At 41.3% G+C, this 26,073-nt stretch overlaps 2 protein-coding genes across 7 annotated transcripts in view; one reads left to right on the top strand and one right to left on the bottom strand.

Moving 5' to 3' along the window:
• Positions 1-1,364, bottom strand: part of dync1h1 (dynein, cytoplasmic 1, heavy chain 1) — a 45,069-nt gene extending 43,705 nt beyond the window's left edge. For both annotated transcript variants that reach the window (XM_030783577.1, XM_030783584.1), the window contains exon 1: positions 1,046-1,364. In XM_030783577.1, coding sequence (XP_030639437.1) covers positions 1,046-1,298 — 253 coding nt within the window. In that variant the 5' untranslated portion in view covers positions 1,299-1,364. The remainder of the gene's footprint in view (positions 1-1,045) is intronic.
• A 943-nt stretch (positions 1,365-2,307) lies between these two features.
• Positions 2,308-25,862, top strand: ppp2r5ca (protein phosphatase 2, regulatory subunit B', gamma a). Of its 5 annotated transcripts, XM_030771201.1 has the most exons (17): positions 2,308-2,334; positions 2,462-2,536; positions 3,340-3,347; positions 3,796-3,938; positions 15,140-15,339; positions 16,937-17,047; positions 18,126-18,218; positions 18,324-18,454; positions 18,622-18,681; positions 18,929-19,037; positions 19,499-19,552; positions 20,064-20,234; positions 20,637-20,764; positions 21,123-21,224; positions 21,370-21,442; positions 22,310-22,426; positions 24,018-25,862. In XM_030771201.1, exons 1-17 carry the CDS (start codon positions 2,308-2,310, stop codon positions 24,150-24,152), a joined length of 1,737 nt encoding a protein of 578 aa, XP_030627061.1. In that variant the 3' UTR covers positions 24,153-25,862. The 5 variants fall into 5 exon arrangements, with proteins under 5 accessions (XP_030627061.1, XP_030627045.1, XP_030627052.1 ...); XM_030771185.1 differs by lacking the exon at positions 3,340-3,347 and having other exon boundaries at positions 3,776-3,938; XM_030771192.1 differs by lacking the exon at positions 3,340-3,347 and having other exon boundaries at positions 2,462-2,551; positions 3,800-3,938.
• The last annotated feature ends 211 nt before the right edge of the window (positions 25,863-26,073 follow it).

Below are 26,073 nucleotides of genomic sequence, written 5' to 3'. Positions count from 1 at the left end.
TGCTGAGTCAAGGCAAGATGCTAACATCTACCATCACTTTCTCAGAGACTGATGTGGTGGTGATCTGCTCAAACAGTTAATGTTTTAGGAGACTCTTCCTGCCTCAACAGCATTTATTTAAAGGTCCTGTCCTGATTTTCCTGCTTATTATTTTTAGATTCTCATTCATACCAAGACCATAAAAGAGCAGCCCTTGTTAATGGCTGTACTAAAATACAGATGAAATTATAGTATTTTCTCACTACTGCTGTAGAATGATTGTAGTATTATTATGCATGGTTCCTGCTGGATCAGGGCAAAAAAAGAGACGAAAACGGCTTCAGTGGCGAATAGAGCACTGTTACAATTACTTGCTGTCTCATGTACTTCGACTTGTGTTTGCCTCATCAGATGATGTCACCCTACATCTGCAAACAATTTCCACATCAAGAGAAGGGAACTTAAACGATTCTTTAGCTATTACATGGACAGGTAATTAAGCTGTAAATCTAATGTTGTTTGACTTACTGCAGGAGAACCAAAGGAACTGTCTGTTTTGGGTGTGACAGCCCGATCACACTGGCAACAACATTCCCTTATGATTCATCGCCTTAGGCGGACGATTGAGATTCGAGGGGAACGTCAAGTTCATAACGAAATTTCTCTGCACGGATTCTTGCACTACTGATGGTAGCGTCTAAATTGGCAACTTCGCTGGTCAGAAATTAGCATGCTATTTTGGGTCTGGAACAAGCTAATTCAACACTAGCTGACGTCTATTGTCATTAACAGCGAGAGGGCAAAGCTACCGTTAAAAATGTAGGAAGACTTTAACAAAAAAAAAGGTAGTAGTACTTGCCAGCGGCTACGTGATATTTTAGCGAAAGAGAACCGTTAGCTATCTGCTACTTGCTCGCTTATCATCCCAGACTGCTAGCCACAGATAGGACTGGACAGGCGTCGATGTCACTGCATGATTCAGAATCATTGTCTGACTGACTCTTTGTCCAATGTTTCTAATCCCAATATGTATCTTTATTGTATCTCCGACCCGAATAAAACCCACCTTTGAGTGTGGTCCTTTCTACAAGGATGGTGTGCACTTGAGGATCTGACAGAAATTTCCTCATCTGTTCAACCGCACTCTTTTCTTCTAGGGCGGTTTCCAGAGAGGCCGGGGTTTCGCCGCCATCTTCCAGCAGCAAAGGGACAAGTTTGCGAATATGCTTCTGCAGCACCGAGGTATCGGCAACCGTCTGGACAGCAGCAGACACTTCCATAGTGCCTGTGCTGTCGTCGACACCTCCGCCGTCAGACATTGTGAGAAATAACGAAGAGAGTATAGAAGTAGATTCAACCGAGGAAGAATCTGCACTATCACTGCTCCAGACACATCACCACAATCTGTCAGAAGAGCAGACTGCGGATGCTAGTCAAGTGACACAGCTCTGAGGATTTATGGGAACAGGGGCTGGTGGTTATTGTAGTCTTACAATGCAAACTTATGAGTGGCTCTTATTGTACTGAGTACTACATTACCCATAATGACAATGCGCCAACAAAGTGAGTTATAAACACTAGCCACTCCCTACCCTTGATGATGCCTTGATGATCTGTCACGATATCAGGCTAAAGTCTGTCAAAAGGAATTATTCAGGTGTGTACCCTCTAAAGCAAAACACAAAAATCATTATATTTTACCTGATAGGACATACATAAGAATGTCATAAACATGAATAAAATCCAGCAGACAGACAACTGTAAATGATCATATTTGAGATTTATACACGTTCATCGCATTATTTAAATAAAGATGCGTTTGCAACAAGGGATCTTTACTGCAGCTGATTCATATCCATTGCATTACACGCCTAAAGAAGTATGTCCGCATGGGGGATTGTAAAAAAGCGGTTGAATAATATTCAATTCAGCTGTTTTTTCGTGGGACCGCATATATGTTCCTGTCCGTTGGGTACTTTATTAATTTCATCCATATCATGTAGAAGGGTGAAACTTGCGTTAGACGTGATGACTATATGCTTACAGACTAATGCAAAAATACGTCATCATTTCAGCTGGGTTTTTTTTTTTTAAAGAAGATCCACAAATGTATGTTATGTAGCTTCGCCTAGTCTTCGGATTGACGACAGTGATGCGCTAAAGGGGTTCCAAGACATGTGATTAACAACAACGAATCAAGGGCAGCGTTTTCTGAGGCGTGTGCTCAATGTGAATCCTGAGCGAAGCGTCAGTATATAAAGGGAGTAACTTAGGTAGCATTTTGCTGCGGGGGGTTATTCGTTGAACGAGACAAGTGCCCCCAACACAATGCCGAGTAAGTCGAGAAAAGAGAAGGTAAGTTTATCCGAGCGAATAATTACATCTGTCTGTTTATGTCTGTCTGTCTATCTATCTATCTATCTATCTATCTATTTCCCTATCTCTTTGCTTGGCTGTCATAACTGTTTCTGTATCTTTTTAGGACTCCACAAAGTCTGGCAGGTCTAGCAAAAGTGGAAGCAAAAATGCCCAAGAAAATCAGAATTCTGAAAATGAGGTAAAAGTCACCAATATTCACATGAACTATCAGATTGAAACATTAGAGACATGCGTGTCTTTCTCCTCTTAGAGGTCTTACATATACCTGAATTCAGAATACAACATTTTTTTAATAATTTCTTTCATAAAACAATAAGTACATCTCAGATTGGACTTAAAATATGTTGATCAGGTTTAAAATACGTCATTTTCTTGTTAGAAAAAAAATATTTAGTTAAATCCTCTCATTTTCATAACATGACTCATTCAACTTCCTATTCATCTCAACATTTGTTTAATGCAATGTTTCGTTTAATATCAGTGTGTATCTGTGGCTTGACTTGAAACTGCTGACAATTTCAAACTTGATTGATTTCTGTAGGGGGGTCATCTGAGAGCAGAACATTGTAGCCCTGTGTGTAATACACTGTTTATCTAAGGTTAATTGTGGTGAAAGGCGGAACAGAAAGGCAGAGAGTACATGTCAGTGACTGAAATCCTCTTTCAAGCTGCATATCCGTTCTATATTCAGAAAGCCTTAAAAAAGAACAACAGAATGACGCCCTGAGCCCTTTGCACCAGTTCAGCAATTAAATAAAGACAACAAACAAAAACACACAAATAATTTCACAAATAAACTACCGTGAGACCCCGTTGCATTTTATTTTCCCAAGCTAATTTTTTTTTTTTTTTGTCCTATTGTTCCTGCTTTAATTAAATTATCAAGGACACTAGCTGTATGCAAAGCCTTCCCATCTTTTCAGTCTAATGATGATGGCTGTCTTCGTCTAACTCCGCAGTAAATAATGCATAGCCTCTCAGAAAGCAACGTGTTTGTTTGTTTGTTTTTTCCAATTAAGTGAAAGCAAAGCCTCTCTCTGTCCACCTCCAAGACGGCAAGGTGGAAGTGGTACAGCGGATGGGGGTGGGGGAGGTGGGGGTGATGGTTGGGTGCTTTACTGATTTCATTACAAAGGCTGGATCATTTACATGTCAAGGATAAAGGACCCATCCATCTCACACAGATCTGATGGCACAGTAACATACACACACACGCACACACACACACACACAGCTCAAAGCCACTGCTCAGATTTACCTGATCTTACTGACAGAGGAACATGACCCTGAGCCACATCACCATTAGTTCCCCCAGGTTCAAAAGTAATTTGGGTCACGGTGATCCAAAACATCCTCAGGCAGGAAGTTTCCAGTTAGTAACCTGTAACCTGGTTTTCCTTAACGCTTGTTTCCTCAGGGTTCCACCAGGGGGAGCAGTGACAGCTCGCCCCCTACCACCCAGCTGTTGCGAGTGAAGCAGCCCTACTCACAAGCCGCTCTGAAGAAAGAGAGAAGGCAGAGCGCTTCCTGCTTCCTCCTCAGCAAAAACAGAGAGCTGCACAAGCTCCCACCGCTCAAAGGTACATGGACTGGAGACTGAGACAAAAGGGGAAGGCTGTGATGTCACACGAAGTCGAATTAAATTAAGTGCTTGAATGACTGGGCCGTTTCCCAACTGTCTTCAGTGTTCTGTTCTCCTTGTGATTCTGTTCTCCTCATTAACAAGATAAACAGAGAATTTTGGATGAAGACTGTGATGTCTGCCTGTCATGTTAGAATGGTAGCAACCTTAGTAGAAAAGGACCTGAGGTAATGGAGCTGCAATAAAGTATTGGGACAGGGCCCAGTGATTCAAATACCTCAAGTGCTTATTTACCCAAGCCTGATGCCAATCCAGGTGTAGTTTAAAAAGACAGGACCTCAAAACGAGGCATTTTGACTGCATCGAAATGCAGACAATGACTGGATGGTCACAACTGAAGTAGCGAGTTTATTTCACGGTTTTAGGGCTACAGCTGCAGAATCTGGTCAGGAGGTCACAGAGTCAATGTGCAGATGTGTATCTTATTTCTTAGATTCTTACAACAATTCATTGCCACTGGAGTGTCTAGAGTGGATTGCTGAAATGGGAATATTTTGGATTATTGGTATACCAGCTCCATTCTGGATCCAGTAATCTGGACAGCAGAGAGTAACTGAAAGAATCAGAAGGTTCTAATTGTCTGTGACTGGTCGTGAAGGGCATTTTTTTTAGGCTGGTCGGTGTCAGGAGCAGACCAGCAGTTTGACAAAGGGGAGTGTTTTGCTGGCAGGAAGACAGATCAGGCTTAGACATTTGTATAAGCTTAGTTCCAGATGGTGGTTGGCCAACCAGGTGATGCCTCACTGACAGGTTTATATCTTCTGACTGTTTGACCCAGGAGGGGTAGCGTCATCACCTAGCATCATCACCTACTGTATGAAAAACTATTATTAACGATGATCTGATTACTAACCCTAGTGACTCAAGATACATGGAAAACAGCAATGACTCTTATGTTCATTGGGTTTTTGTGTGTGTGTGTGTGTGTGTGTGTGTGTGTAGTATACATATGGAGACAAAGATCTCTTTTAGACCAGTCTTTCTCAGATACAATGCAAAATACCACATGCTTTGTATGGATCTAGAAGGAGGAACATCATCAAATACTTTTTTTTGTTTTGTTTTGTTTTTTTACTTTTATAGAAGTGAAGGCTGACTTTTTGAGTACAGTATGTCACGGAGAGACTTTAATGTAGACAGCATTTTCTGGAATGCAAGAGGCATTAAAGATAATATCATCGCATTCACGTAAGGCCTGGTTTTTCTCTTTAATTGTTATGGTTGTTTTCATTACAACAGTGTCCCATTTAGATCCCATTCACAAGTTCACAACTTCAGACCCTCAGTCAATGGTATTTGAATGTTAACCAACAGTTCACTGATCATATAGCTTCAGTGAGCCAACTAGATTAAGTCTGTGACATCATAACCTTCTGAGTGCCACCCGTAGGCTTTACATTAATAATCAAGGGTACGCGTGAAGCCTTGTTTGTTTGTTTGCCCGTTTGCTTGTTTTTAAATTGAGGGGATAGCGCGCTGCATAATTTATGGCCTAGCGGATGTCGATGAACGGTCATCCTGAATCTCAGTGACAAGTATCACTGACTTTTTTTTTCCTTGAAAACACTACACAAATTACAGAGCAATTACAGGTCTACCATTATGCCTACACCATTGTACCTAATGCTAGTACTCTTAATTATGCCTGGTATTTCGACTGTTTGTTGTTGTTGTTGTTGTTGTTGATGTTGTTGTTTAGCCAACATTATTTTCTATAAGTCGTGATCTGGACATCGCGTGCCTTTTCTTTGCGAAGACGTTTGTCTCAGCTGGTCTGACCAGAGTGAAAACTGGCTTGATAAGAAGCAAAGCTAAATGCAGAGCGTTGTATGGTTCTTATGATCTTATCAGCTAGCACAGACATCACGGATGAGGTTTACAAGCATGTATCAATCATTTATGATATGCTTTTCTGTGCCGCCTACTTGAGATGGTATCCGCAAGAATTATTTCCTGTTCTCCCCCAACCTTGCCTGTGTACATAACTGACATTTTTGTTTTTTTGTTTTTATTTGTTTGTTTTTTGTTTGTTTTCACCTGAAGATGTCAAATGAACACTGAGGCTTCAGCCAAGAAGCTGTGCAGTAGCTGTTCCTCTCTTTTTTTTTTTTCTTTCTTTTCTTTTCCAAATATATCTTAATGGGGGGGGGGGGTGAACAGGCAGCCTGACAGTTCCTGAGCGTGAAAGGGTATGAATGCCAGAGCACAAATCACGAATCAGACGCGTTTAAAGACTGCTCGATGTCACGGTCACTGTGTTACTGCTCGGCAGTGGCAGAGATTGTTCTAGAAAGAAGTTGAATTTGCTGTGATATCTGTAGGGGGGAAAAAAAATAACTCGCTTGCGTCACCGATAAATTCCCACATCCCTCGTCTGTGAAACAGCAGATGAAGCTGAACAGGGATCTTCCCGTTTATGTGGTCTGCTCGACTCGCCCGAGTGCTGGGATTAAACGCACAAAGAGAATGGAAATGTTCTGGTGCCTCTGAATGATCAGGAAGGAATTTGTATCAGACGAAAAACTTCCAAGTTTAGCATATTCAAAAAGATAAGTCTAAAATTGCTGCGTTATTGTTAATGTTGGTGTGGTATTGATAAACGGGGACTTATAAATCACTCATGATGCAGGGCACATAAGTAGGCAGCATTTTGGTGGATTACACAAACAGAAGCATTGGAGGACATTTAGAGCATATTCACCACTGCACTCGCCAATTTCCAGGAAAAGACATTCACGTAAGGGACGTAAGCCTTAAATAGCATTATTTAAGATGGTAAATGCCACTGCTTGTTGTTGTGACACATTCAGAGAGAATAAGAGGAGTAAATCGATCAGCAGGATAACCAGGTTTAGTAAGTAGGCCATCAAAGTCAAGATCATCCAATGAGATGTTTCGCTAACACCACATTTTGACTCATTTCTCTTCCTGTGTACACCTTTAGCTTGGGTACACTGTTGCCATGGAGATGGATTCAGATAAAGGTCCTGGGGTCATGGTGACTCCACCGATAGGTCTGTTTGCATACTTCAGAAATATTTCAGCTTACAACAAAGTTGAATTCATCAACACATTTATTTACCTACAGAGAAAAAAAAAAGATTTGTTGTGGAAAAAACCCAATACGTTTTTTTTTAATTTTTTAAATATTATAATTTAGCGTAAATGGTGCTAGGGAACCGTTAATGCTGTATATTCAGACAAATACAACGGCAGGATAAACAGAAGTACTGGTCCCATTTTGTTAAAATTGTATCATTGGTTACTGCACATTAAGGTACAAATAGGTCTCTTTAATTACTTTAGTTAATGGCACTTGGCACTTATTATGCCTCACACTGCCCTCACTGGAGCCCTCTTTTCCTTTTTTTTCCAGTTGAAATAAACAGTTCAGACGTAATAAACACTTAGAAGATGACAATTATAGCTCTCAGGGCAATGCCTTAAAAATGTTTCTTTACAGTTTCTCTGTACTGTGTGAGAGAGAGAGAGAGAGAGAGAGAGAGGCGGGGGGGGGGGGGTAGAGAGAGCGAGAGAGTATGTGTGTGTGTGTGTGTGTGTGTGAGAGAGGGAAAGAGAGAGAGCAAGAGAGTATGTGTGTGTGTGTGTGTGTGTGTGTGTGTGCGTGTGTGTGTGCGTTTGTGTGTGTGAGAGAGAGGGAGAGAGAGAGTATGAATGAGGGAACTGTTGTTTTCTGTCTGCAGTACGCTCCCTCACTCAGCCTCCTACATATTCTTGTTTTTCACTCCTGTCTATTTTCGTCACTGTTCTGTATTGTGTGTGTGTGTGTGTGTGTGTGTGTGTGTTAACTAATATCGCACAGAATGGCAGAATGAATAAGACATATGACACAACTAAAGCAAAACCATGTCATTCAGAGATGGTCACTACAAAAAAACTTTATATCTTTTTTGCTTGCGCTAAATAACAGTTCCAAAATACGTTTCTGTAGTTTTGACTGATTCCTTTGAATGTATGCAATTCTTTCCTTTTTTCATTGAATGGGTTTTTAATTTATATTAGAGTTTATGTAGTAAGCTTTAAAAACTTAATTTTAAGGTGGTTTACAATTCATCTTACAGACATATTTGTGATGAGCTGTAATATAGTAGGAGTGGAACACCCACAGAAATCTCTCTTTAAACTATTCCCTAGCTGAAACAGCACAGAGCTGGTCTGCAAATGGTGCTATAGCATGACAGCCATAAATGAATGAAGGGGGAGTCAAAGAGACCAAAGCCCGCCTACTTCTCTTCCCAGCCTATAGAGGTCCTTCCCTACATGGAGTCTGATTATGTCAGCCTCTGAGGATTTAGTGGACCAATCAGCATTTCCCTCCCCAATGACATCACCAGCTAGCCAGTTCCCTCCAGGAGCACGGAGCTTCATTTTCTGTGTTGCTTTTGTGCTAAAATGGAGGTTGGTTCTTTGCCTTAAGTCGATTGCCTTCCTGGTCAAGTGTAAATGTTGACATGCAATAAAGCTGGGAACAGGATGGTCGTAGATGCACCCAATTGTAACGGGCCTTTTCAGCCGGTGGCCCTAATGCACTTCAGAGGTAGGTGAAGAAGTCTTTTTTTCCTTTATCAGCTCTGAAGGAGAGAGTGAGAATATTTCTCTCCTTTTCTAATCTGTCTCGGTTTGCGCTTAGAACTAAACCCTCTGTCAATTGTTCACCTTGTCTGTTTGATTTTCAAAGGGTGTTTTTTGGTAATGTTGTAAGAACCTATCGTTCAAGTATTGCATACTAAGTGCAGAGAGAGAAGAGAGTGCAAAAAGCTAGTTTTACTATTCTCTGCCCATCCCCCCCCCCCTTAACAGCAAGAGCAGTGATGTCAGAGGAAGTGACATCACAGCTCATGGAAGGGTGGTGTGTCGTTGTAGTGTTAAAATGTGGTTTTTATTCACAGTGTTTGTAAATATAACAAAAGAAAAAAAGTGTAGACTGTTTAAATTCCCCTCTTTCTCTCTCTTTCTCCCTCTCTTTCCCTCTCTCTCTCTCTCTCACACACACACATACTCACACAAACTGTTCAGGGCAAAATTGGCTTTTATAGTAGCAGCCCCTCTGTTGCTAATCTACTATTTCAGTACAGAGAAAGAACGACAAGAGGAGAGAGGTGAAAACAAGGGAACGTAACAGAATAGAGGAGATGGAGGAAGAGAGAGAGGGGGAAGAAACAATGAGAGAGAGAGAGAGAGAGAGAGAGAGAGAGAAGCGGAAAACATTAAAAGAGGATCTTCCACCATTTAGGCTGAAGGGAGAACAGGAAAAGCTTTTGTCTCGTGTGTGTGTGTGTGAGAGAGAGAGAGTGTGTGTGTGAGTGTGTGTGTGTGAGTGTGAGAGAGTGTGTGTGTTAGTGTGTGTGTGTGTTTGTGTTTGTGTGTGAGTCTGAGTGTGTGTGTGTGTGAGCTGCTGAGTAATAACAGAGGACAGATGAATCGGCAAGCTCTGCTATAGCGGTCATTCGGCCTCATTCACGTATTGACTGATCTATCGATCATGCGACATCAAACAGGCCTCTGATTCACACGGCTGTTCGTACGTGTGTGTTGTCAACACGCAAACGCAGACATGAAAGAAGCGTGGAAAAAAAAAAAAAGCCTACATGCTCTAGAGGTCATGGGAATCAGTGTTTGACTGTAGTCAAATGCTTATGTTCAGCAAACAAGCACCCAGAAACCAGTCAACTCATAAGTGAGATTTAATTTGATAAAACATGAGGTATAAGCACCACATAACATACTTTTCATGCTCTGAGCTGGTTTTTGGTTTTGTACAATTGTAGTTCCACAAGTTGGACAAAAATCAGTTGACGGTTGCTTTCAGTAGCTCGCAGCACAAAAAAAGAACAGCGCTGTGTGACCACTACTATTTTGGAAGACTGAGTTGTCTGCAAATGTACGTACTGCAGCCATAACCAAACACAGCCTTATCTGTTACACAACTCTCTCGCTTTCTCTCTCTCTCTCTCTCTCTCTCTCTCTTTCTGTTGGTGGGAATATTTTAGGCATGTACAGAAACTTTATCAGTTATGTAACTGGAATGGTGGTCGTACTGACGTGGTGGGGGGAGGGGGTGGGGGTTGGGGGGGCAGCTTATGACTCCCTCCTAAGATCAAAGGCCCCCACAGCTGTACGATGGAGGTAGGGCATGGTGAACCAGTTCCTGTTTTGTTTTGGTTTGGGTTTTTTCTTTGGAGCCGACAGACAGGGATTCTTGTGCCGACACGGCAAAGAGGTTTTGACAGTTTCTAATTACTTGACGTCTTGACACCCTGCTTTTGTTACGTTTCATCCAAACATGACTTGAAATGTGAGCTGAGGGTAACCAAAAAAGTCAGAAACATTTTACTGGAGTGTCAAGTCCTTCAGACAAACATTTTGGTACAGTTACAACACGAGGTTATACAACAGACAGAGCTAGTCACTGGAATTGTCATATCATCAGATGAAGTTTATGTCCCCTCTTCTGCACATTTCATAATATTGTTAACCAATTACCAATTATTATTATTATTATTATTATTATTATTATTATTATTATTATTATTATTATTAATTTTGTAGTTGTCCTCATTGTGTAAACTAATGTATTTCGTACACCACTCTAATGTCCACTATCAATAGTAGTGAGTTCATTAGTAATGAGTTTTATATCATGCCAAGATAAAAAAAAGATTTAACACTGTAGGTTGGTGTACATTTTTTTAAGTGTCATTTATTGTTCTGAGTCTCTGGTCTTTTAAGAATGTTTCACCCTAAATTCGCTCCAAATACACAGAGGAGGTTCTTTTTCTTTTCAGTTCTGTGTTAGGAAGCACCGTTAACTCACATGAGTGCTATACGGGGAGAAACCGGGGGTATCTAGCTTTGGACGGATTTGATAGAATGAGTTGGACACTTTCCCAGTCGTTAACTGTGACAAACTTAAATTGAGATGTTGGCAAAAAAAAAAGGAAGAAAAAATCTGAGACATCGGATTTTTGCTTCTTGAGCGGAGCGGAGCAGAGCAGAGGAGAGGAGAGGAGAGGAGAGGAGCGCGGTTGTTCAGTGTACTTTCTAAATGAAAAATCCCTCTCCTCTGCTCCCCCTTACCTCAGTCTCCTCCTCACTCTCTCTCCAGTGGGTCCTCTGGCATTGATTGACCTTTGTATGAATTTAATGGAATTAGGCCACACTCCTATTTTCTCCAGTGTGTGTGTGTGTGTGTGTGTGTGTGTGTGTGTGTGTGTGTCTGTCGGGGGTGGGGGGGGGGGGGAGAGAGAAAGAGAGAGAGAGAGAGAGAGAGAGAGAGAGAGCCTTTAAAGGCACCGTCCAGTCAGCTCTCAGGCCTCTCTGGTGCTTTTGTTTCTGTGATTGGCATTGCCTGGAATTTACTTTGATGGCTCTTCCGTAAATTTGATATGCATCTCATCATCTTGCACAAAAAATTACGGAAGGCAAGTTAATGCCTCTCTTTGTCCTCGGAAGCCTCTGGAGGAGCAGGAGATCACTAATTTTACAGTGATCAGAAAAAGAGGAGATGACCCTGGCATCTTTTGCATGTTATTTGGATGGTATTTGGGTGAGGAACCTATGTGCCAATTTAAGCATTTGAGTTGACTTGAGACAATGAATTGATCATGGCACTGTCAGTGAGCAGAGGCAGTGCTAGAGATTTTGGGCCCTATGAAAGAATATAACATTGGGCCCCCCAAACCTTAATAGTGTTGTTGATAGTGTTCTAGGAGGGCCCCCTGTCAGTGTTGGGCCCTTGGAATCGTACTAACACCCCCCCCCCCCTCCCTTACAGCACCCCCGTCAGTGAGATGGTGAGACTGTTTAGAGATAAGTGAATGAGTGGAACTGTCAAACAGTAAACTGCCATAAAATGTTTTTAATAAAACTTTGTTTTCTTAACAACACGTCGCTCTCAGTATACTTGACTAGAGCGATGCCGCAACACCTGAGTGCGCAGGCATGTAACGGTTCTTGTTTTGGTGCCGATCCACTCGGAACTGCACCCACGTTTTAAAAGAAAGAATGAAACGATTTCACAGTCAGTGGGGCAGGATTAACGCCTTGTATAAAAAAACGACGCACGTGTTCTGAGTCATTACACATGGACAACCGCCTGTGACGACATAACGATTATGTTTCTATCCCAAACCCCGAGTCTCTCTTAAAACCACGTAACTATACATTCTTTTTACTTAAACAAGCTATGACAATATGCGTGCTGAGCGTTACTCAAAATCCTGATTACAATGCATTGCTTGATTTCACTATGGGAACAGCCTAGACATTTGTTGGTCTGCCAGAAGGTTCTCCGAGATGGAGAGCGGAGATGACAGGTCAGAGCTGCGAGACCCCCCGAAGCATCGTTCCCAAACATTTACCCTGTTAAAATGCCCGGTTAGCTTGTGGCTAAAATCCTTAAATCTGACCCCTTGATGTTCGGATTCCGTGTCGAGGTAGAGATGATTCTGATTCTCGCTCACTCTGCCAGAAACGGGGTGCTCCCTCGGCTCTCGGAGGAAAGAAAAGAATCAACCAACTCCTCCAATGCCATCAAAAAAAGTAGTCCAGGTTAGACTCTCTCACTAGTCTGTTAACACTTCATTATCACAAGTTCAAACTCATCTTGGTTGATGTTGCTACGTAGCAGCATTTACTTTTCTAAATCACCTCCTGCTTTTATTTATTTATGTATTTTATTAAATATCCATTATGGGGTTTTTTTTTTAGCCCTCTGTACCAAAAACACAACAATCCTGACCCCAAAACGACGTAATGTATGAAACTGGCAGTCGTGTATACCATTACAGCCCCAGTGGGCGGTGACCTTAGGTTTGACTATAAATGTAAGGCTTCCGCAGTGGGTAAATAAATGCATTTATTTAACTACTATTTTTCATCATAGAAATCTGCTCCCAAAAATAACAGTTTATAGAATGTGAACGTTATGACGACCTTTTCTATGTCACGGCGTCTGGGTCCCTAACACAGGCCTGTGAGTGGGAATTCGTTTTACGTGTTAATTCTAGCGCATGACGTGGGGCTCGCCGTGTTATCAAGCAGTACGCCGCAGGACCGGCACAACTTTCATCTCCACGTTCATCAATAATTCCTCATGGCATAAACCAGCAGGCAGAGCTGTCGGTATCGGATTTAAAGGACACCGAACCAAAGAGCTCATGCGTGCTGCGTTGTTAGTTCATTAGATCCTTTGGGTTATTTGAACTCTCACTAAATGTATATCGCGATACTGTACGTATCGTGATACAATTCAATCAAAATGCTCGTGGGGGCTGAAAGACGAGCTATTTCCACAGATGATGTCAGCTTTGGCTAACATTTAGAAAACCCCCTTTTTTTCAATACGAGGGATTCAGATATCTTTTAGATACAGTGGGTATTCACTGAGGCGATGTTTCAGTTAGAGAACCGTTAAGGAACAGTCCTGTTGAACAGTCTTGTCTTTTGATTTGACTTTGATCTCTGGTTAGCTCGAAAGTTTGGCTTTATGGAATCCGATGGCGCTGTCTAAGGTCGACATACTAAAGTCAGCCACATCTCTGGCTAACTTGCTTCTCTGTGTTCCTTTGTCTTGGGGATTGAATTGTTTTTGTTCTTTCTTTTTTTTTTTTTTCATTTTGCTCTCGCAAAAAGGTCTTATGTAAGTCTAATGCATTTCATGCTTTTTGAACTCAGTTTGTGGCAAGATATTTGCTAGACTTTGATGGAAAGGTTGGGGGTCAGTTGCAGGACACTTACTCATTAACTACAGCATGGTGAATTCCCGGCCTGGTAAGGTTTTCAGGTTGAAACAGCTCTCTGTATATCTAACTGAACTTAAACTAAATCATTACGCTCACCTTATAGACAGCTGTGATGGCTTGAGGTGTTCTCTGTAGTTTTACGTGAACAACACCTTTTGTCAATTTCCTAATTGCATTAACAACAAAGACCACTGTGAAATGGTCTCAATACATAGGGCTTTTTCTATACAGATGTCTGGCTTTGATTCAAGCTTATATTTACCAGTGGGAAGCCAATGTGTTAGCCATGTGTTGGCTTTCGCTGCGCATTTCAGTAGTGTTCTCCTGACAGTGACGGCTTGTCAAATAGCAGGATAAATCATATATATTCAGAACAAATGGCCCGGTTCTGGCATTTCTTTCATATTAAACACTTCAACATATTATGGTCTTCTCTGGGAAACTTCAAAAGGAATACACTTTGTTCCTTTTGGTCTCCATCTCTCTCTCTCTCTCTCTCTCTCTCTCTCACACACACACACATACACACACAGCGTCAACACCATTTCACCTGACCAACAGGATTGTGTCAGTGCTTCCTGTTGCCTAGATACACTCACGCAGCTGTCTGCTTTTGACGGCACACAAACACACTCACACACACACGCACGCGCATACACACACACACACACTTGCTCTCTCACCAAACAAAGGAAACTCTTGTTAAACTGTGTTCTAACCTGGCCCCGTGATTGTGCTGTGTTTCGGTTTGTTGCTCTGCTCTCCTGGAGATGATATGACGACCTCCTCTACCTTATTTCCCACCTCCTGTCTCCTCCTGCATCCACCTCACCGCCCGGCAGCCTGTCAGGGGCTTCAAAAAACTCCCTTCATCTTGTTTCCATACATTTTTAAACTGTGAAATTGTCAGCTGTCTCACATCCCGGTCTACACTTGACGTTGAATAAAAACCTCCTTGTTGTTTTGAGGACAGTCATAATGCTCTCAGCAACATTACCACATGTTTTTGCCTTAATACTTTGAACTTTGACCCTTTGTTGTTGTTTTTTTATAGAGGTTGAGAGAGTGGAGGGCTTGTTGACTTGGGTTTGAGATTCTGTATTACTGCTTTAGAGTCAATGCTTTTTGTAAAAAAAAAAAAAAAAAAAAAGACCACGCTACATGTCTGGATCATATCTGTTTTGAGTGATCAAAGAATGAGTTTTAACGACTTTGTAAAATTTTGTAAAATCTACTTCTCATATTTCGGTTTGACATTTCAAACTGTTCGACTATCTGTGTGTGTGTGTGTGTGAGTGTGTGTGTGTGTGTGTTTTGTGTTCGGATGTCGCGGGACTTTGCTCAACCCTTCTCCGTTGTGTTCGTTCCGATGCAGATGTGGCGCCGGCCGAACAGGAGCGGCTGTTTATTCAGAAGCTGAGGCAGTGTTGCGTTCTTTTCGACTTCGTGTCCGACCCGCTAAGTGACCTGAAATGGAAGGAGGTGAAGCGGGCTGCCCTCAGTGAGATGGTCGAACACATCACACACAACAGGAACGTCATCACCGAACCCATCTACCCCGAGGTGGTGCACATGGTAGGTCACGGAGAACGCCAGGGAGGTGCGGGGTGGAAGGGCCCCATCCTTTTTGTTTTTCTCCTTCTCTGGTCAGGAGGAGATCTACAAAGAGAGAGAGAGAGAGAGAGAGAGATATCTCTGAAGATTTTCCTCCTGTTTAGGTGTCTTCAGTTGAACCTGGGTTTACGCCTAAGGGGCTTCGGCATCAGATCGTTTCATAAAAGCCCCAGTTGTTGTGCTGCCAAACAGAGAGACAGAGAGGCGTTTAGGCAGTTTCGTAACCGTAAGATGTTAACTCTTCTAGGGAGCAGTCGGATTTTCTGAACACAAACGCGGAAAACGCACTGATGAGCTGTCGGTGAGTCAAAAGCAGCCGTGAGTGACAGCTGTAAGGATGACGCACAAAGACATATTATTACGAATATGTAAGCAAACACAAGGAAACGTGGGAGGACAGAATCATCCGAAACAACACAGGGACGAACTGTGGTTTACGCCCCCCTCCCCCCCTAAAAAAACGGATTCTGTCGTTAGATCGTTCAGTACGACATTTAAGTCACACCAAACGGTGAACTTGCACCTCATTTGTACTTATAGAAGAATTAGATTAGATCAGATTAGATTCAACTTTATTGTCATTGTGCAGAGTACAGGTACAACGCCGATGAAATGCAGTAGCATCTAAGCAGAAGTGGAAATCCACACATCTGTGTTCAGTAGGAGACACTGCTCCTCACAGGAGCTAAAATATGTGATATAAATGAACACATGTGACTCTCCCAACAGGCATTCTGCACACTGACTTAAACCGGCAGGGAGTGCCTACTGTACAGGATGTGTCGTTAGGTGTCCTCAGAAACAACAGTGCTGCCTTAAGGATATTTTTGCATGTGATGCCCAGAAAGGAGTATCTAAAAATATATAGATATATAGGCTACGTATAGTACACATATATGCATCAGTGTATACAGTACAATTGATTTAAGCGATGTCCATGTTCGAGAGCTCCATGTAAAGGACAATGATAATAACGATGGTGAGGAACATCTGTTGTTGTTTTGTGGCGCTGCGCTCCTGGGCTTTCACCCAACAGAAAGAGAGTCATTGGATCAATACAGAGAGAGAGAGAGAGAAAGGGAAAAAAGAAAAAAAAAAAAAAAACGATTTGATGAATTTAAATGGGAATGCATCCAGAAATGCTGGATTTCATTTTTAGTATCTCCTTCTCCTTTTTAAAGCACATATTGACTTTGATGTTCTTCGGTTCCTTCATCAAAGCACCTGCGACTGGCGGAAATGCTAATAGACGTATTATAATGATAATTTCTAGCTGGCAGTCTGTTGTGAGCCTATTCTTTAGATAAGTGTTTTCATTCTGGGTATTTTTGTTGTTGTTTTTTTTAAATAGAACATGTAGGGTTAATACCCTGTACTTTTTCTTAATCTATATTCCATTTACAAATCTCAGGACCACACACATTTATGTTGTTGCGTAACCATCTGTATGCAAAGAATTTCATACGCTTTGTAAAATCGTGATGTTTCGTCTTATGGCCGTTCAAACCTTTGTCACGACGTTAATGACGGATCCCTCTCCCTTTCACCCGTTCCCCAGTTTGCCATCAACATGTTTCGGACGCTACCGCCTTCCTCCAACCCCACGGGGGCGGAGTTTGATCCCGAGGAGGATGAACCGACGCTGGAAGCAGCTTGGCCACACCTCCAGGTATGACTGTGGTGCTGGAGAGGGGGTGGGGGGGGGCATAAGAACTCATGACTGAGTGTTGTTAGTCCTCCTTTTTTGGAAATTGCCTTTTTGACTTGGAGCAATGCGGCCGTGAACATCCTATGACCCAGAGAAAAACAAATTGGTTTCTTTGAGTTTCCCTTTAAATAGAAATCAGCTGAGATGGGTTTTTTTTTTTTTCTTATTGTAGATAAAAAAGCAAAGTGATAGAGATTTTGTTGTGCTCTTCTTGGATCAGGTTTTCTGATTCTAACCCTAATCACAGTAGACGGCCCTTAATCCTCGATATAGCAATTCGGCCTCACGGCTTCCGTTCCTTGCCCTGAAGAACACTGCTGAAACTTTGTTGAAGCAGTTTCTCAATAATGCTTTAAACAAGCGAAATGTTTCAAAACTCCTTTGTTAAGAAGACGAATCTTAATCTTTGATTTGATTTAATTACGATATTAAAATACCTGGATGTTTAATGTGATACAGTTTGACTTAAGCTTTTATTCACAAGGGAACAAAACAATTGATCAAAACAAGAAGCTGTTTTGGTCGTGCGATGAGCAAAAGTTCCCCTAATGTTTCTTGACCGGCGGATCAAATGGAAGTGTGAATCTTTTGTCCGCTGCAAAATTCAATTCTTCACAGTGTCCCTGGAAGATCTGGGGCCCACTGATCCATGGTTATGCTTTTCTCTCCTGCCTGTGCAGCTTACAAACTGGAATCCAGTTCATATTCAGAAAATGACAAAAATGGAAAAACGAGACTTATTTCCATATTCCTTATTTTTTTCTGTCAGTGATATTGAGATAAAGGAAAAATGACCTTTCTGTGTTTCTCAGTTCTCACTAAGGAGAGAGAAAGAAGAAATGAATATACAGAGATCTACTGAGAAAGACAAACCCCACTCATCCATGTGTTTTGTATTTGTTGCCAATCATTTTAAGTGTATTATCATCGATCCTCCCTGGAAATGGATTGTCTGAGACTTTTCAGCTTCAATTTTATGTCTCTCACTCTCTCTCTTTCTCTCTCTCCCCTCTTTCTCTCTCTCTTTTTCTCTCTCTAGCTCGTTTATGAATTTTTCCTTAGATTTCTTGAATCCCCTGATTTCCAGCCCAACATAGCGAAGAAATACATTGACCAGAAGTTTGTGATGCAGGTCAGACGCGCTGTTTCTTTCATTGTATATTTTCTGTTCTGCATCGAAGTTTCTACGGCCAGGTGTGTGTGGTGGTTGATGGGCTCTTTGGTCTTTAAATTGCAGCTTTTGGAACTGTTTGATAGTGAAGACCCCCGAGAGAGAGACTTCCTAAAGACTACCCTGCACAGAATATATGGAAAATTCCTTGGACTGAGGGCTTACATCAGAAAACAGATCAATAATATATTTTATAGGTGAGAGTACATTGAAATGTTAATTGATTACATCGTTCTTCCTGGTTTTCTTCCGTTTGAAGTCTATTGATGTGGCCACTGACCATAAAATTCCAATTTTTTTTTTGAATACAAAACACTTTCTTTCTGTGTATTGCACATTAGTAATTTTTTTTTTTGTTCTACAGATTTATTTATGAGACAGAGCATCACAATGGAATAGCCGAATTACTGGAAATACTTGGAAGGTACAGCCAAAAAGAATTTCTGATTTTACGTGTAAAATCTTTGCATATGTCCTATTTTGGACTGACGTCATGTACTGTGCGTGGGTTGTGTCACTGTTTGACAGTCATTTCCTTAAACTACAGTCACAGTCGTGACGGGTGTAATATAAACTGGATGATAATTGAACTTTCCAGGTCAACTGGTTCATGTTCCACAGACGTTTGACTGTCCTTTTTTTTTTTTTTTTTTTTTACTCTTTTCTCCCAGTATAATCAATGGTTTTGCCTTACCATTAAAAGAAGAGCACAAGATTTTTCTGCTGAAGGTTTTATTGCCATTGCACAAAGTCAAGTCACTCAGTGTCTATCATCCTCAGGTGAGTCAGACTTTCATGTATCGCTCCGCGCCATGCACGGAATGACAGAGATGGTGTGTCCTTGTCACGGTTGACGCCGACAACCCGGTTTAATTATTGAGGCCTTCTGGTGCCTGTGGCATGTTTGCGGCGGTTCAGTGTTCTTAGTCTAACAGGTAGAGAAAGCTCCAGTGTCAGGGTCGCCCACTCTAATCCCCCGTGTCCTAAGTAATGGTGATCGCTGTCAAACTCCGCAGTTCTGGCTGTGTCCCCCATTTGCACTCAAAAAAAAAAGCAGTTAAAGAAAAGTGGGGTCCGCCCCCCCTCATGAAACAGAAAACAGATTAGTTTTGTTTGGCGTTCTTCTCGGCAGACAGGTTTGTCATGTGTTGTAGCCAGTACCTGCATGATTGTGTGCATGTCAGCATTTCATTCGTCTCCACGTCAAACACTGTTCTCAACTCGTTGCTTTCTGTTTGCAGTTGGCGTACTGTGTGGTGCAATTCCTAGAGAAGGACAGCACACTCACTGAACCAGTAAGAAATTCCGTTCTGATAAAATGACTGTTATCATATACACTGAGGCCTAGAATGCTTTGAATGTGATGTTAATCTTAGAGGACTCAGAGTCCCAAAACAAAGGAATAAATCAGGTAATTTAAAAAAAAAAAGAGTTTAAATAGTTTAAATAAAAAAAGGTCAAGAGACAAACGTATGAATAAATATCGTGTATCTTATAACTTTATTTTATTTCTACTCTATCATTAAGAAACCTCGTTTGACTTTGACCGGTATCTCCCTTTTCTTATTCATCGGTTTCGGCACTCAAAGTTCTCCATATCCATGTACTCACGGTCTAATCAGAGAGGACTTATGCAGATCAGATAAGACGACAGTCATTTTTACATTCGCATTTAGCCGTAATCCAGAGACAAGAGCAGGTCTGAGCGTAATCAAACTGAATTCTATGCAGAAACCCACATTCAAAGAAGAAACCTCGTGTTTTTTTTGTTTTGTTTTGTTTTGGGTTTTTTTCCCCTGCGGACAGGTAGTGATGGCCCTTCTTAAGTACTGGCCAAAGACGCACAGCCCAAAGGAAGTCATGTTCCTCAACGAGCTGGAAGAGATTCTGGACGTCATTGAGCCGTCCGAGTTCGTCAAGGTCATGGAGCCCCTCTTTCGCCAGCTGGCCAAGTGTGTGTCCAGCCCACACTTTCAGGTAACCGCCCAGAAAGGCAGCAAAATACACCATCATTAGCCTAATGCTCCTACATCATCATAATAATGAATCTGTGGGATTTTTTCTGAGAGCTTGTTTTACTGTGGTGTGATAGAGTACTCCTAACATATTGGATGCAGTTGCTCATGTACAGTACATAGCTGAGGTACTACATAGCTTAAAACAAAACAAAACAAAACAAAAAACCTTAACCATGCTCCTCAAGATATGATTACTTACGAAATATTGGAAACTTTCTTTTTTATTTCTACTGGTTTTGTTCTGTTTTCAGTTTGGGGTTCTGTCCTGTTAATTCTGTCTTTAGTATTTATGCTCTCCTGTGGTTCTTGTTTCCTGAATGCATGAAGATGTTGTGTGTGTGTGTTTTTAAATCTGTTGTAGGTGGCAGAGAGAGCGCTGTATTACTGGAATAACGAATACGTCATGAGTCTGATTAGTGACAACGCGGCCACGATTCTCCCCATCATGTTTCCAGCCCTGTACCGTAACTCAAAGACCCACTGGAACAAGTAAGACACAGCGTGGCCCTCTGCACTCATTACGAATAGAATATCAGAGATTAACATTGCAGATTCCTATATGTATTAAAGGGCAATTCGATCTCTGAAAAAAACACACACACAAAAAACTAAAAACTGTAAAACACAAAAAACTAAACCCCCCTCCGGCCCCCATGCAAAAGTAAAGAAAATCACTTGAAATCGTTTACACTGACAGTGACTGAAAAATTCAGTTTACATGCACCATAATCTCCCCAGAGTTGCTTTGATCATGTGATGCAGGTTGTCTCCTGTCATTGAGTCTTATTTTTAAAAGTGCACCCTTAAGTGCTCTCTCTCTCTCTCTCTGTCTTTATTTTCTGCGCAGGACGATTCACGGTTTGATTTATAATGCGCTGAAGCTCTTTATGGAGATGAACCAGAAACTCTTTGATGACTGCACACAGCAGTTCAAGGCGGAGAAAAACAAGTGAGTGAACGGCACGTGAAGCGCTGCCCCGTGCGTTTCCTGTGCATTTACGTGAATTTACCTTACATAGAACTCTCTGGAAGGTGAACTGAATGTGATTCAAATATTCTTTACCCCAACCCCACCAAAAAAAAAAAAAAAACAGGGAGAAGGCAAAGTTAAAAGAAAGGGAAGAGGCCTGGCTAAAGATTGAGAATCTCGCTAAATCAAACCCACAGGTAAGCTCTCTTCTTTGCCTCCTGTAAAACATTTTCGGCATGTACAGTGTAGTGTGTTCATATCGCAAATGATTCGGGTTATTTCACTCTCACTGGTAGCAGTGGGTTTCACCGCAGTGCAATGCTAACACAGCGTTTGTCAACACCAAGTGTTCATTTCAGTGTAAACTGCAAGCTTGTGTATGTTTATTTTTAGTTTGTTTTTTACTGACTAATGTTGCTTTGTGTTCCACAGTCCATGCTGTATTCAGTGAATATATTTACACCAAATGCCACAGTTTTTTTTTTTTCAGAAAAATTGAAATGATCCTCCGTTACATTTATGTCATAAATAAAGTTTTATTAGAATAATAAGTGTGACTAGAGATTTTTTAGTCAGTAAAGTAGGATTGGTTTGTTTCAGGTATTCATTAAATCATATGTAGGTGCCCTTCCAATACAGAATAAAAAATGTAGTCAGTAAATTTAAAGTCAGTAAAATTTAAAATAGTTAAAAAAAACCCAAAACAACTAATTTGACTGCATGTTTGCATATGTGTATGTGTGTGTGTGTGTGTGTGGTTGTTTTCTAGTTTACTGTTATCTCAGTTTGTCTCCATTGAATAACACAATAATAAACTGATCAATTTTCTGACATGTGTGAGGTGTGATGCCGTGATGTGTGACGTGTCTAAAAGGAACCAAGGAACCTTCCAGTGACACAGCATGCCACTTAGAAGCTATCATTTATGGAATGCTCATCTTTTAACATGATTAGAATGTCACTAATAGTACGCTAACACTGTCTGTTTGTCAAATTCTGTCTTCTCTGTCTGAAACTGACTCTCTTTCTGACTTCAAATCTTTTCCTCTCTTGTGTCGCACTAGTTCCATATGTTTGTTGATTCCTCTGGCCTCAATAGTCCAGTAGAAATGGAGACCGATGGTCATTTGATAGAAGATATTCACATGTTAAAAAAGACAGTAAAGGATGGAGCCACACAGGTAACCACCACTTCTGTCTGTCAATCAAATAGGACTGACTAGTTTTTACTCCTGGAAGGCGTGGCAAGGCAAATCATAGCTTATGGGCTTGAGTCTGTGACAAGCGTATTAACTCACTGAAAGTGTAGCTGTCTCTTTTTTCTGACATGAGTTTTTTTTTTTTATAATAGAATTGGCATGATTTTTTAACCAATATTAGATGATTTCTTATCAACGTTATTATCAGCTAACAGTGCATGCTATGTCTTCCTCAAGCTTAATTTCAAATCAGTTTTCCTCTTCTCTTCTCTCTCTCTCTCTCTCTTTCTGTCTTACAGTAGTGCCATAGGTGGAATTAGCATGTCTTTAGTCATAAACACCCAAAAACAGTAGGTCTTTTTGTTCCACATCTCACTATGGCAAAAGGGCTGTGTGTGTGTGTGTGTATGTCCACTTGCTTAGGCTCTATTTAAGGGTATTTTGCCCTGTGCAAAGAAATACTCTACTACTCCTCCATCAGACCCACTTACCAATCACCTCTCTCCTCATTCTACACCCCTTCACTTGTGCATTTTACTGTAACATGTCTGCATGCCACTTCTCTGAACTGGACATCCTTGCTCAACACCCCATAGTTACATCACCACTGCCCTCTGTGTTATTCTGGAGTTTGGTTAAATTCGGAATTGGCTAGTCATTCCGAGGTAGCTAATAAGAGGTAAGTAGGCGTCTTATTAATTGCGGTCTGCGTGTTACTCCTGGACAGTCCAGTGAGCGTAGCACGGTTCAGGACTTACCGGTAATGCAGCCAAGAGAAGAAAGTCCTTTTCTGAAAGACGAAAACCCCTGTACACTCTAATTTTACTGTCTTTGGTGAGAGTACATTCTATAGATGTATGGTGTGCTTTAGCATATCTCATGCTAACGTGACCATTCCTTAATCTCCACTAATATCGCGTCATAAGCATAGTAGTTTGTTTTAGTCAGCATGTTTATTTATTTGTTTGGAATGGGGGGGGGGGGGGGGGGGGGGGGCAATTGGGTCTTCATATGGATTTTTCTCAAGAGACCCTGAGAAAATGGACAAGGCCAGTAGACGTTTTTTTTCCGTGACGCTTGTGGGTTTAAAAGCTTTTCTCATCCACGCTAAGTCAGGATTTCGCTAACTGCTAGTTGGAGGCAGAATTGTTGACTTGATAAGGATTCCTTTGCCATTTCGTATAAGAAGTAGAAAGAGTTGGATTTTGCGCTATGTCAGAATAGAGGTTTTAGACATATTTTTTAAGTTCTCATGATCCTGGTCCCGTCTTGTTAGGCTTTTAATTTCTTGACGTGACTGCACCCATTGTTTTGCATGCTGTCATAAGTAAGAGTATAGTGAGAAGTGGGTGACTGTGTACATGTCTTTGTGTTTTGAAAAAACTGTTTGCGTCAAATTATTTGCTTGCTAAACCAGTAGCTTTTTAGGTCCCAAAGTGAGATGTGGCATAATTTGACAGAAAGAGCACCAAACTTGCAGCATTAACCTGAACTTGTTTTGACAGATTAAACTTTTAAGGGATGTTGATTTTCTTCTGAAGTGTCACGTGTACTGTATTTGTGTCTCTGGTAGATACAGAAGGATCAGAGGAAAGATCGTCCACTGGTGCGACGCAAGTCCGAGTTACCGCAGGATGTTCATACCGTGAAAGCCTTGGAGTCACATCGGCGCGCAAAAGACATGATCACCAATCACGACAGCCATTAGTTTCCTCCTTTGGGCTATAACCCCTGGTCACAGCATTTCCAATAGTCCTTTCTCGTTCCTCTGTGGCCCACGCCCACAAGACACAGGTCTCTCGGCCCCCTCTTTTTCACCACATGGCTCTGCCCATGACAATGGACCTTTTCCGATGGCGTCAGAAGCTCCTCCCTCTTCTTTCTGTAACTCCGCCCAAAAAGAAGTCAGCCCACGAACAGCATGGTTTCCACGTCTATCCTCCCGCTCGTAGAGTTTGGATAATTTCTCAGGTTTTAATTTTGGTGGTGCCGGAACAAGCACTTTTAGTATTTGGTCCTTTGAATATTTTTCTGTTTTCTTCTTGTCTTCTGTGTGTGTGGGGTTTTTTTTTTTTTCATTCATTTGTTTGTTTGGGGGGTTTTTTTGTTTGTTTTTTTTCTTTCTTTCCTCTTTTAACTCTCTGTTTGTTCCTCAAAAACAACGACAGAAAGCTCCTGTAGCTCTTTACAGTATGACAATTAAGGATCAGCCAAGAAACGAATGAAGCAGACAGCGCAGAGAGGGGATGGGTATTTGGTTTCTATTCATCCTGTCAAAAGGAAGACAGTTATGGGACCTGAGGCTGTTTGTAGTGCTTTCTTTTCCTCAGTCACAAGGACAGTTGCCAGTGCCAACTTTATTATTTTTTTTTTTTGTCTTTGAAATTTATCTGTTACCGTAGAAATATTTGATCCGTGTTGAACAGGTTTGGTCACGAGGACATATAGCAAAGTATGGAAGGCTTGTCTTTGGCCGTGTATATTTTTTTTGTGTTTAATATTTAACTTTGCCTATCTGAGTACACTGATTTCTGTGGTGGATTATGTTTCTTACATAAGTCATTTTTGTGCCATAAAAAAAAAAAAAAAATCACACATTTATTTAACCGTTAGATCCCTTGTCTGGCTTCTTTATTGTGGAACGTTAATGGTTCAAACAATGGTACCATTTTTAAAAGAGCAAAAACAGCTATTGTTAAGATCAACTTCATAAATGTTTCTTTTTATATTTTTTTTTGTTTGTTTGTTTAAGACAACCACATTCCTACCATTTTCACAGCCTCATCACAAAACGGTTCTGGGCCCATGTGTATTATGTGTCTCGAGAGTAAAATTTCTGATCTGGGATCAGCTCCTCTAGGTGCATATAATATTATTTATGAGAATGTTAAAAGACAAAAACTGATTCAAGACCAGGGGTCTTATTCTGAGAAAATCTGATACATAGAGCTCTGCATTAGGTCATCGTTAGTTTTAGGGGTTTTTTTTCTGAATACTCATTCTAATTACTGAAGTGAAGCCAGCAGTCCACAAATCTGAGAGGTAACTATTCTTCAGCCCCCTGCCCTCTTTGTCAACTGTATTTCATTGTCTGGCAGAAAAGCTCCAAACACCTGTTTTCACAGTCGAGACCAGTTCCAGATAACAAGATGATGTCAAAAAAAAGAAAGAAAAAAGAAAAAAAACCTAGAACAGCCCTTAGGGACTGTCGCCACACCGCCGTGGCCCTGACTCTCCAGCAGACCTGAAACGACTAAATGGGTATTAGTCATAAGATTAAAAAAAAAACCAAAAACGCACCAAACAAACCTTCGCCTCATTCTGTGACCGTCTCTACGACGTGGCTGCCAGAGGGATTCTGCTTGCCCAGTTCTTTTACGAACGCAAGAGGAGCGAGGAAAAGCAGTCTGGAGGGACACAGGTTGTTTTTTTTCCCCCCAAATGAAACATTTTTAAAAGGTCCAGTACCGACTGCGCAGCTGTCTGCCAGTGATCCATAGAGCCTCGAGTTATTGTCTGTGAGATTTTTTCCCCCCTGCTTCTTTACTGAGGTTGTATCTCTATCTTTCTTTCTCTCTCTCTCTCTCTCTCTCTCTGTGACTCTCTCAATCAGCACTTTTGTCTAAGAC

The sequence above is a fragment of the Chanos chanos genome, chromosome 1, assembly GCF_902362185.1.
Source record: "Chanos chanos chromosome 1, fChaCha1.1, whole genome shotgun sequence".
Classification (NCBI taxonomy): Eukaryota; Metazoa; Chordata; class Actinopteri; order Gonorynchiformes; family Chanidae; genus Chanos; species Chanos chanos.
This window is presented reverse-complemented; position numbering and strand designations above follow the sequence as displayed.

Bases quoted from the DNA above. Each gene is read 5' to 3' on its own strand.
- ppp2r5ca (XM_030771185.1), top strand. From the start codon at position 2,308: ATGCCGAGTAAGTCGAGAAAAGAGAAG. The intron at 15,340-16,936 runs GTAGGTCACGGA...CCCGTTCCCCAG, and splicing joins ACCCCGAGGTGGTGCACATG to TTTGCCATCAACATGTTTCG. The intron at 21,443-22,309 runs GTAAGCTCTCTT...GTGTCGCACTAG, and splicing joins TCGCTAAATCAAACCCACAG to TTCCATATGTTTGTTGATTC.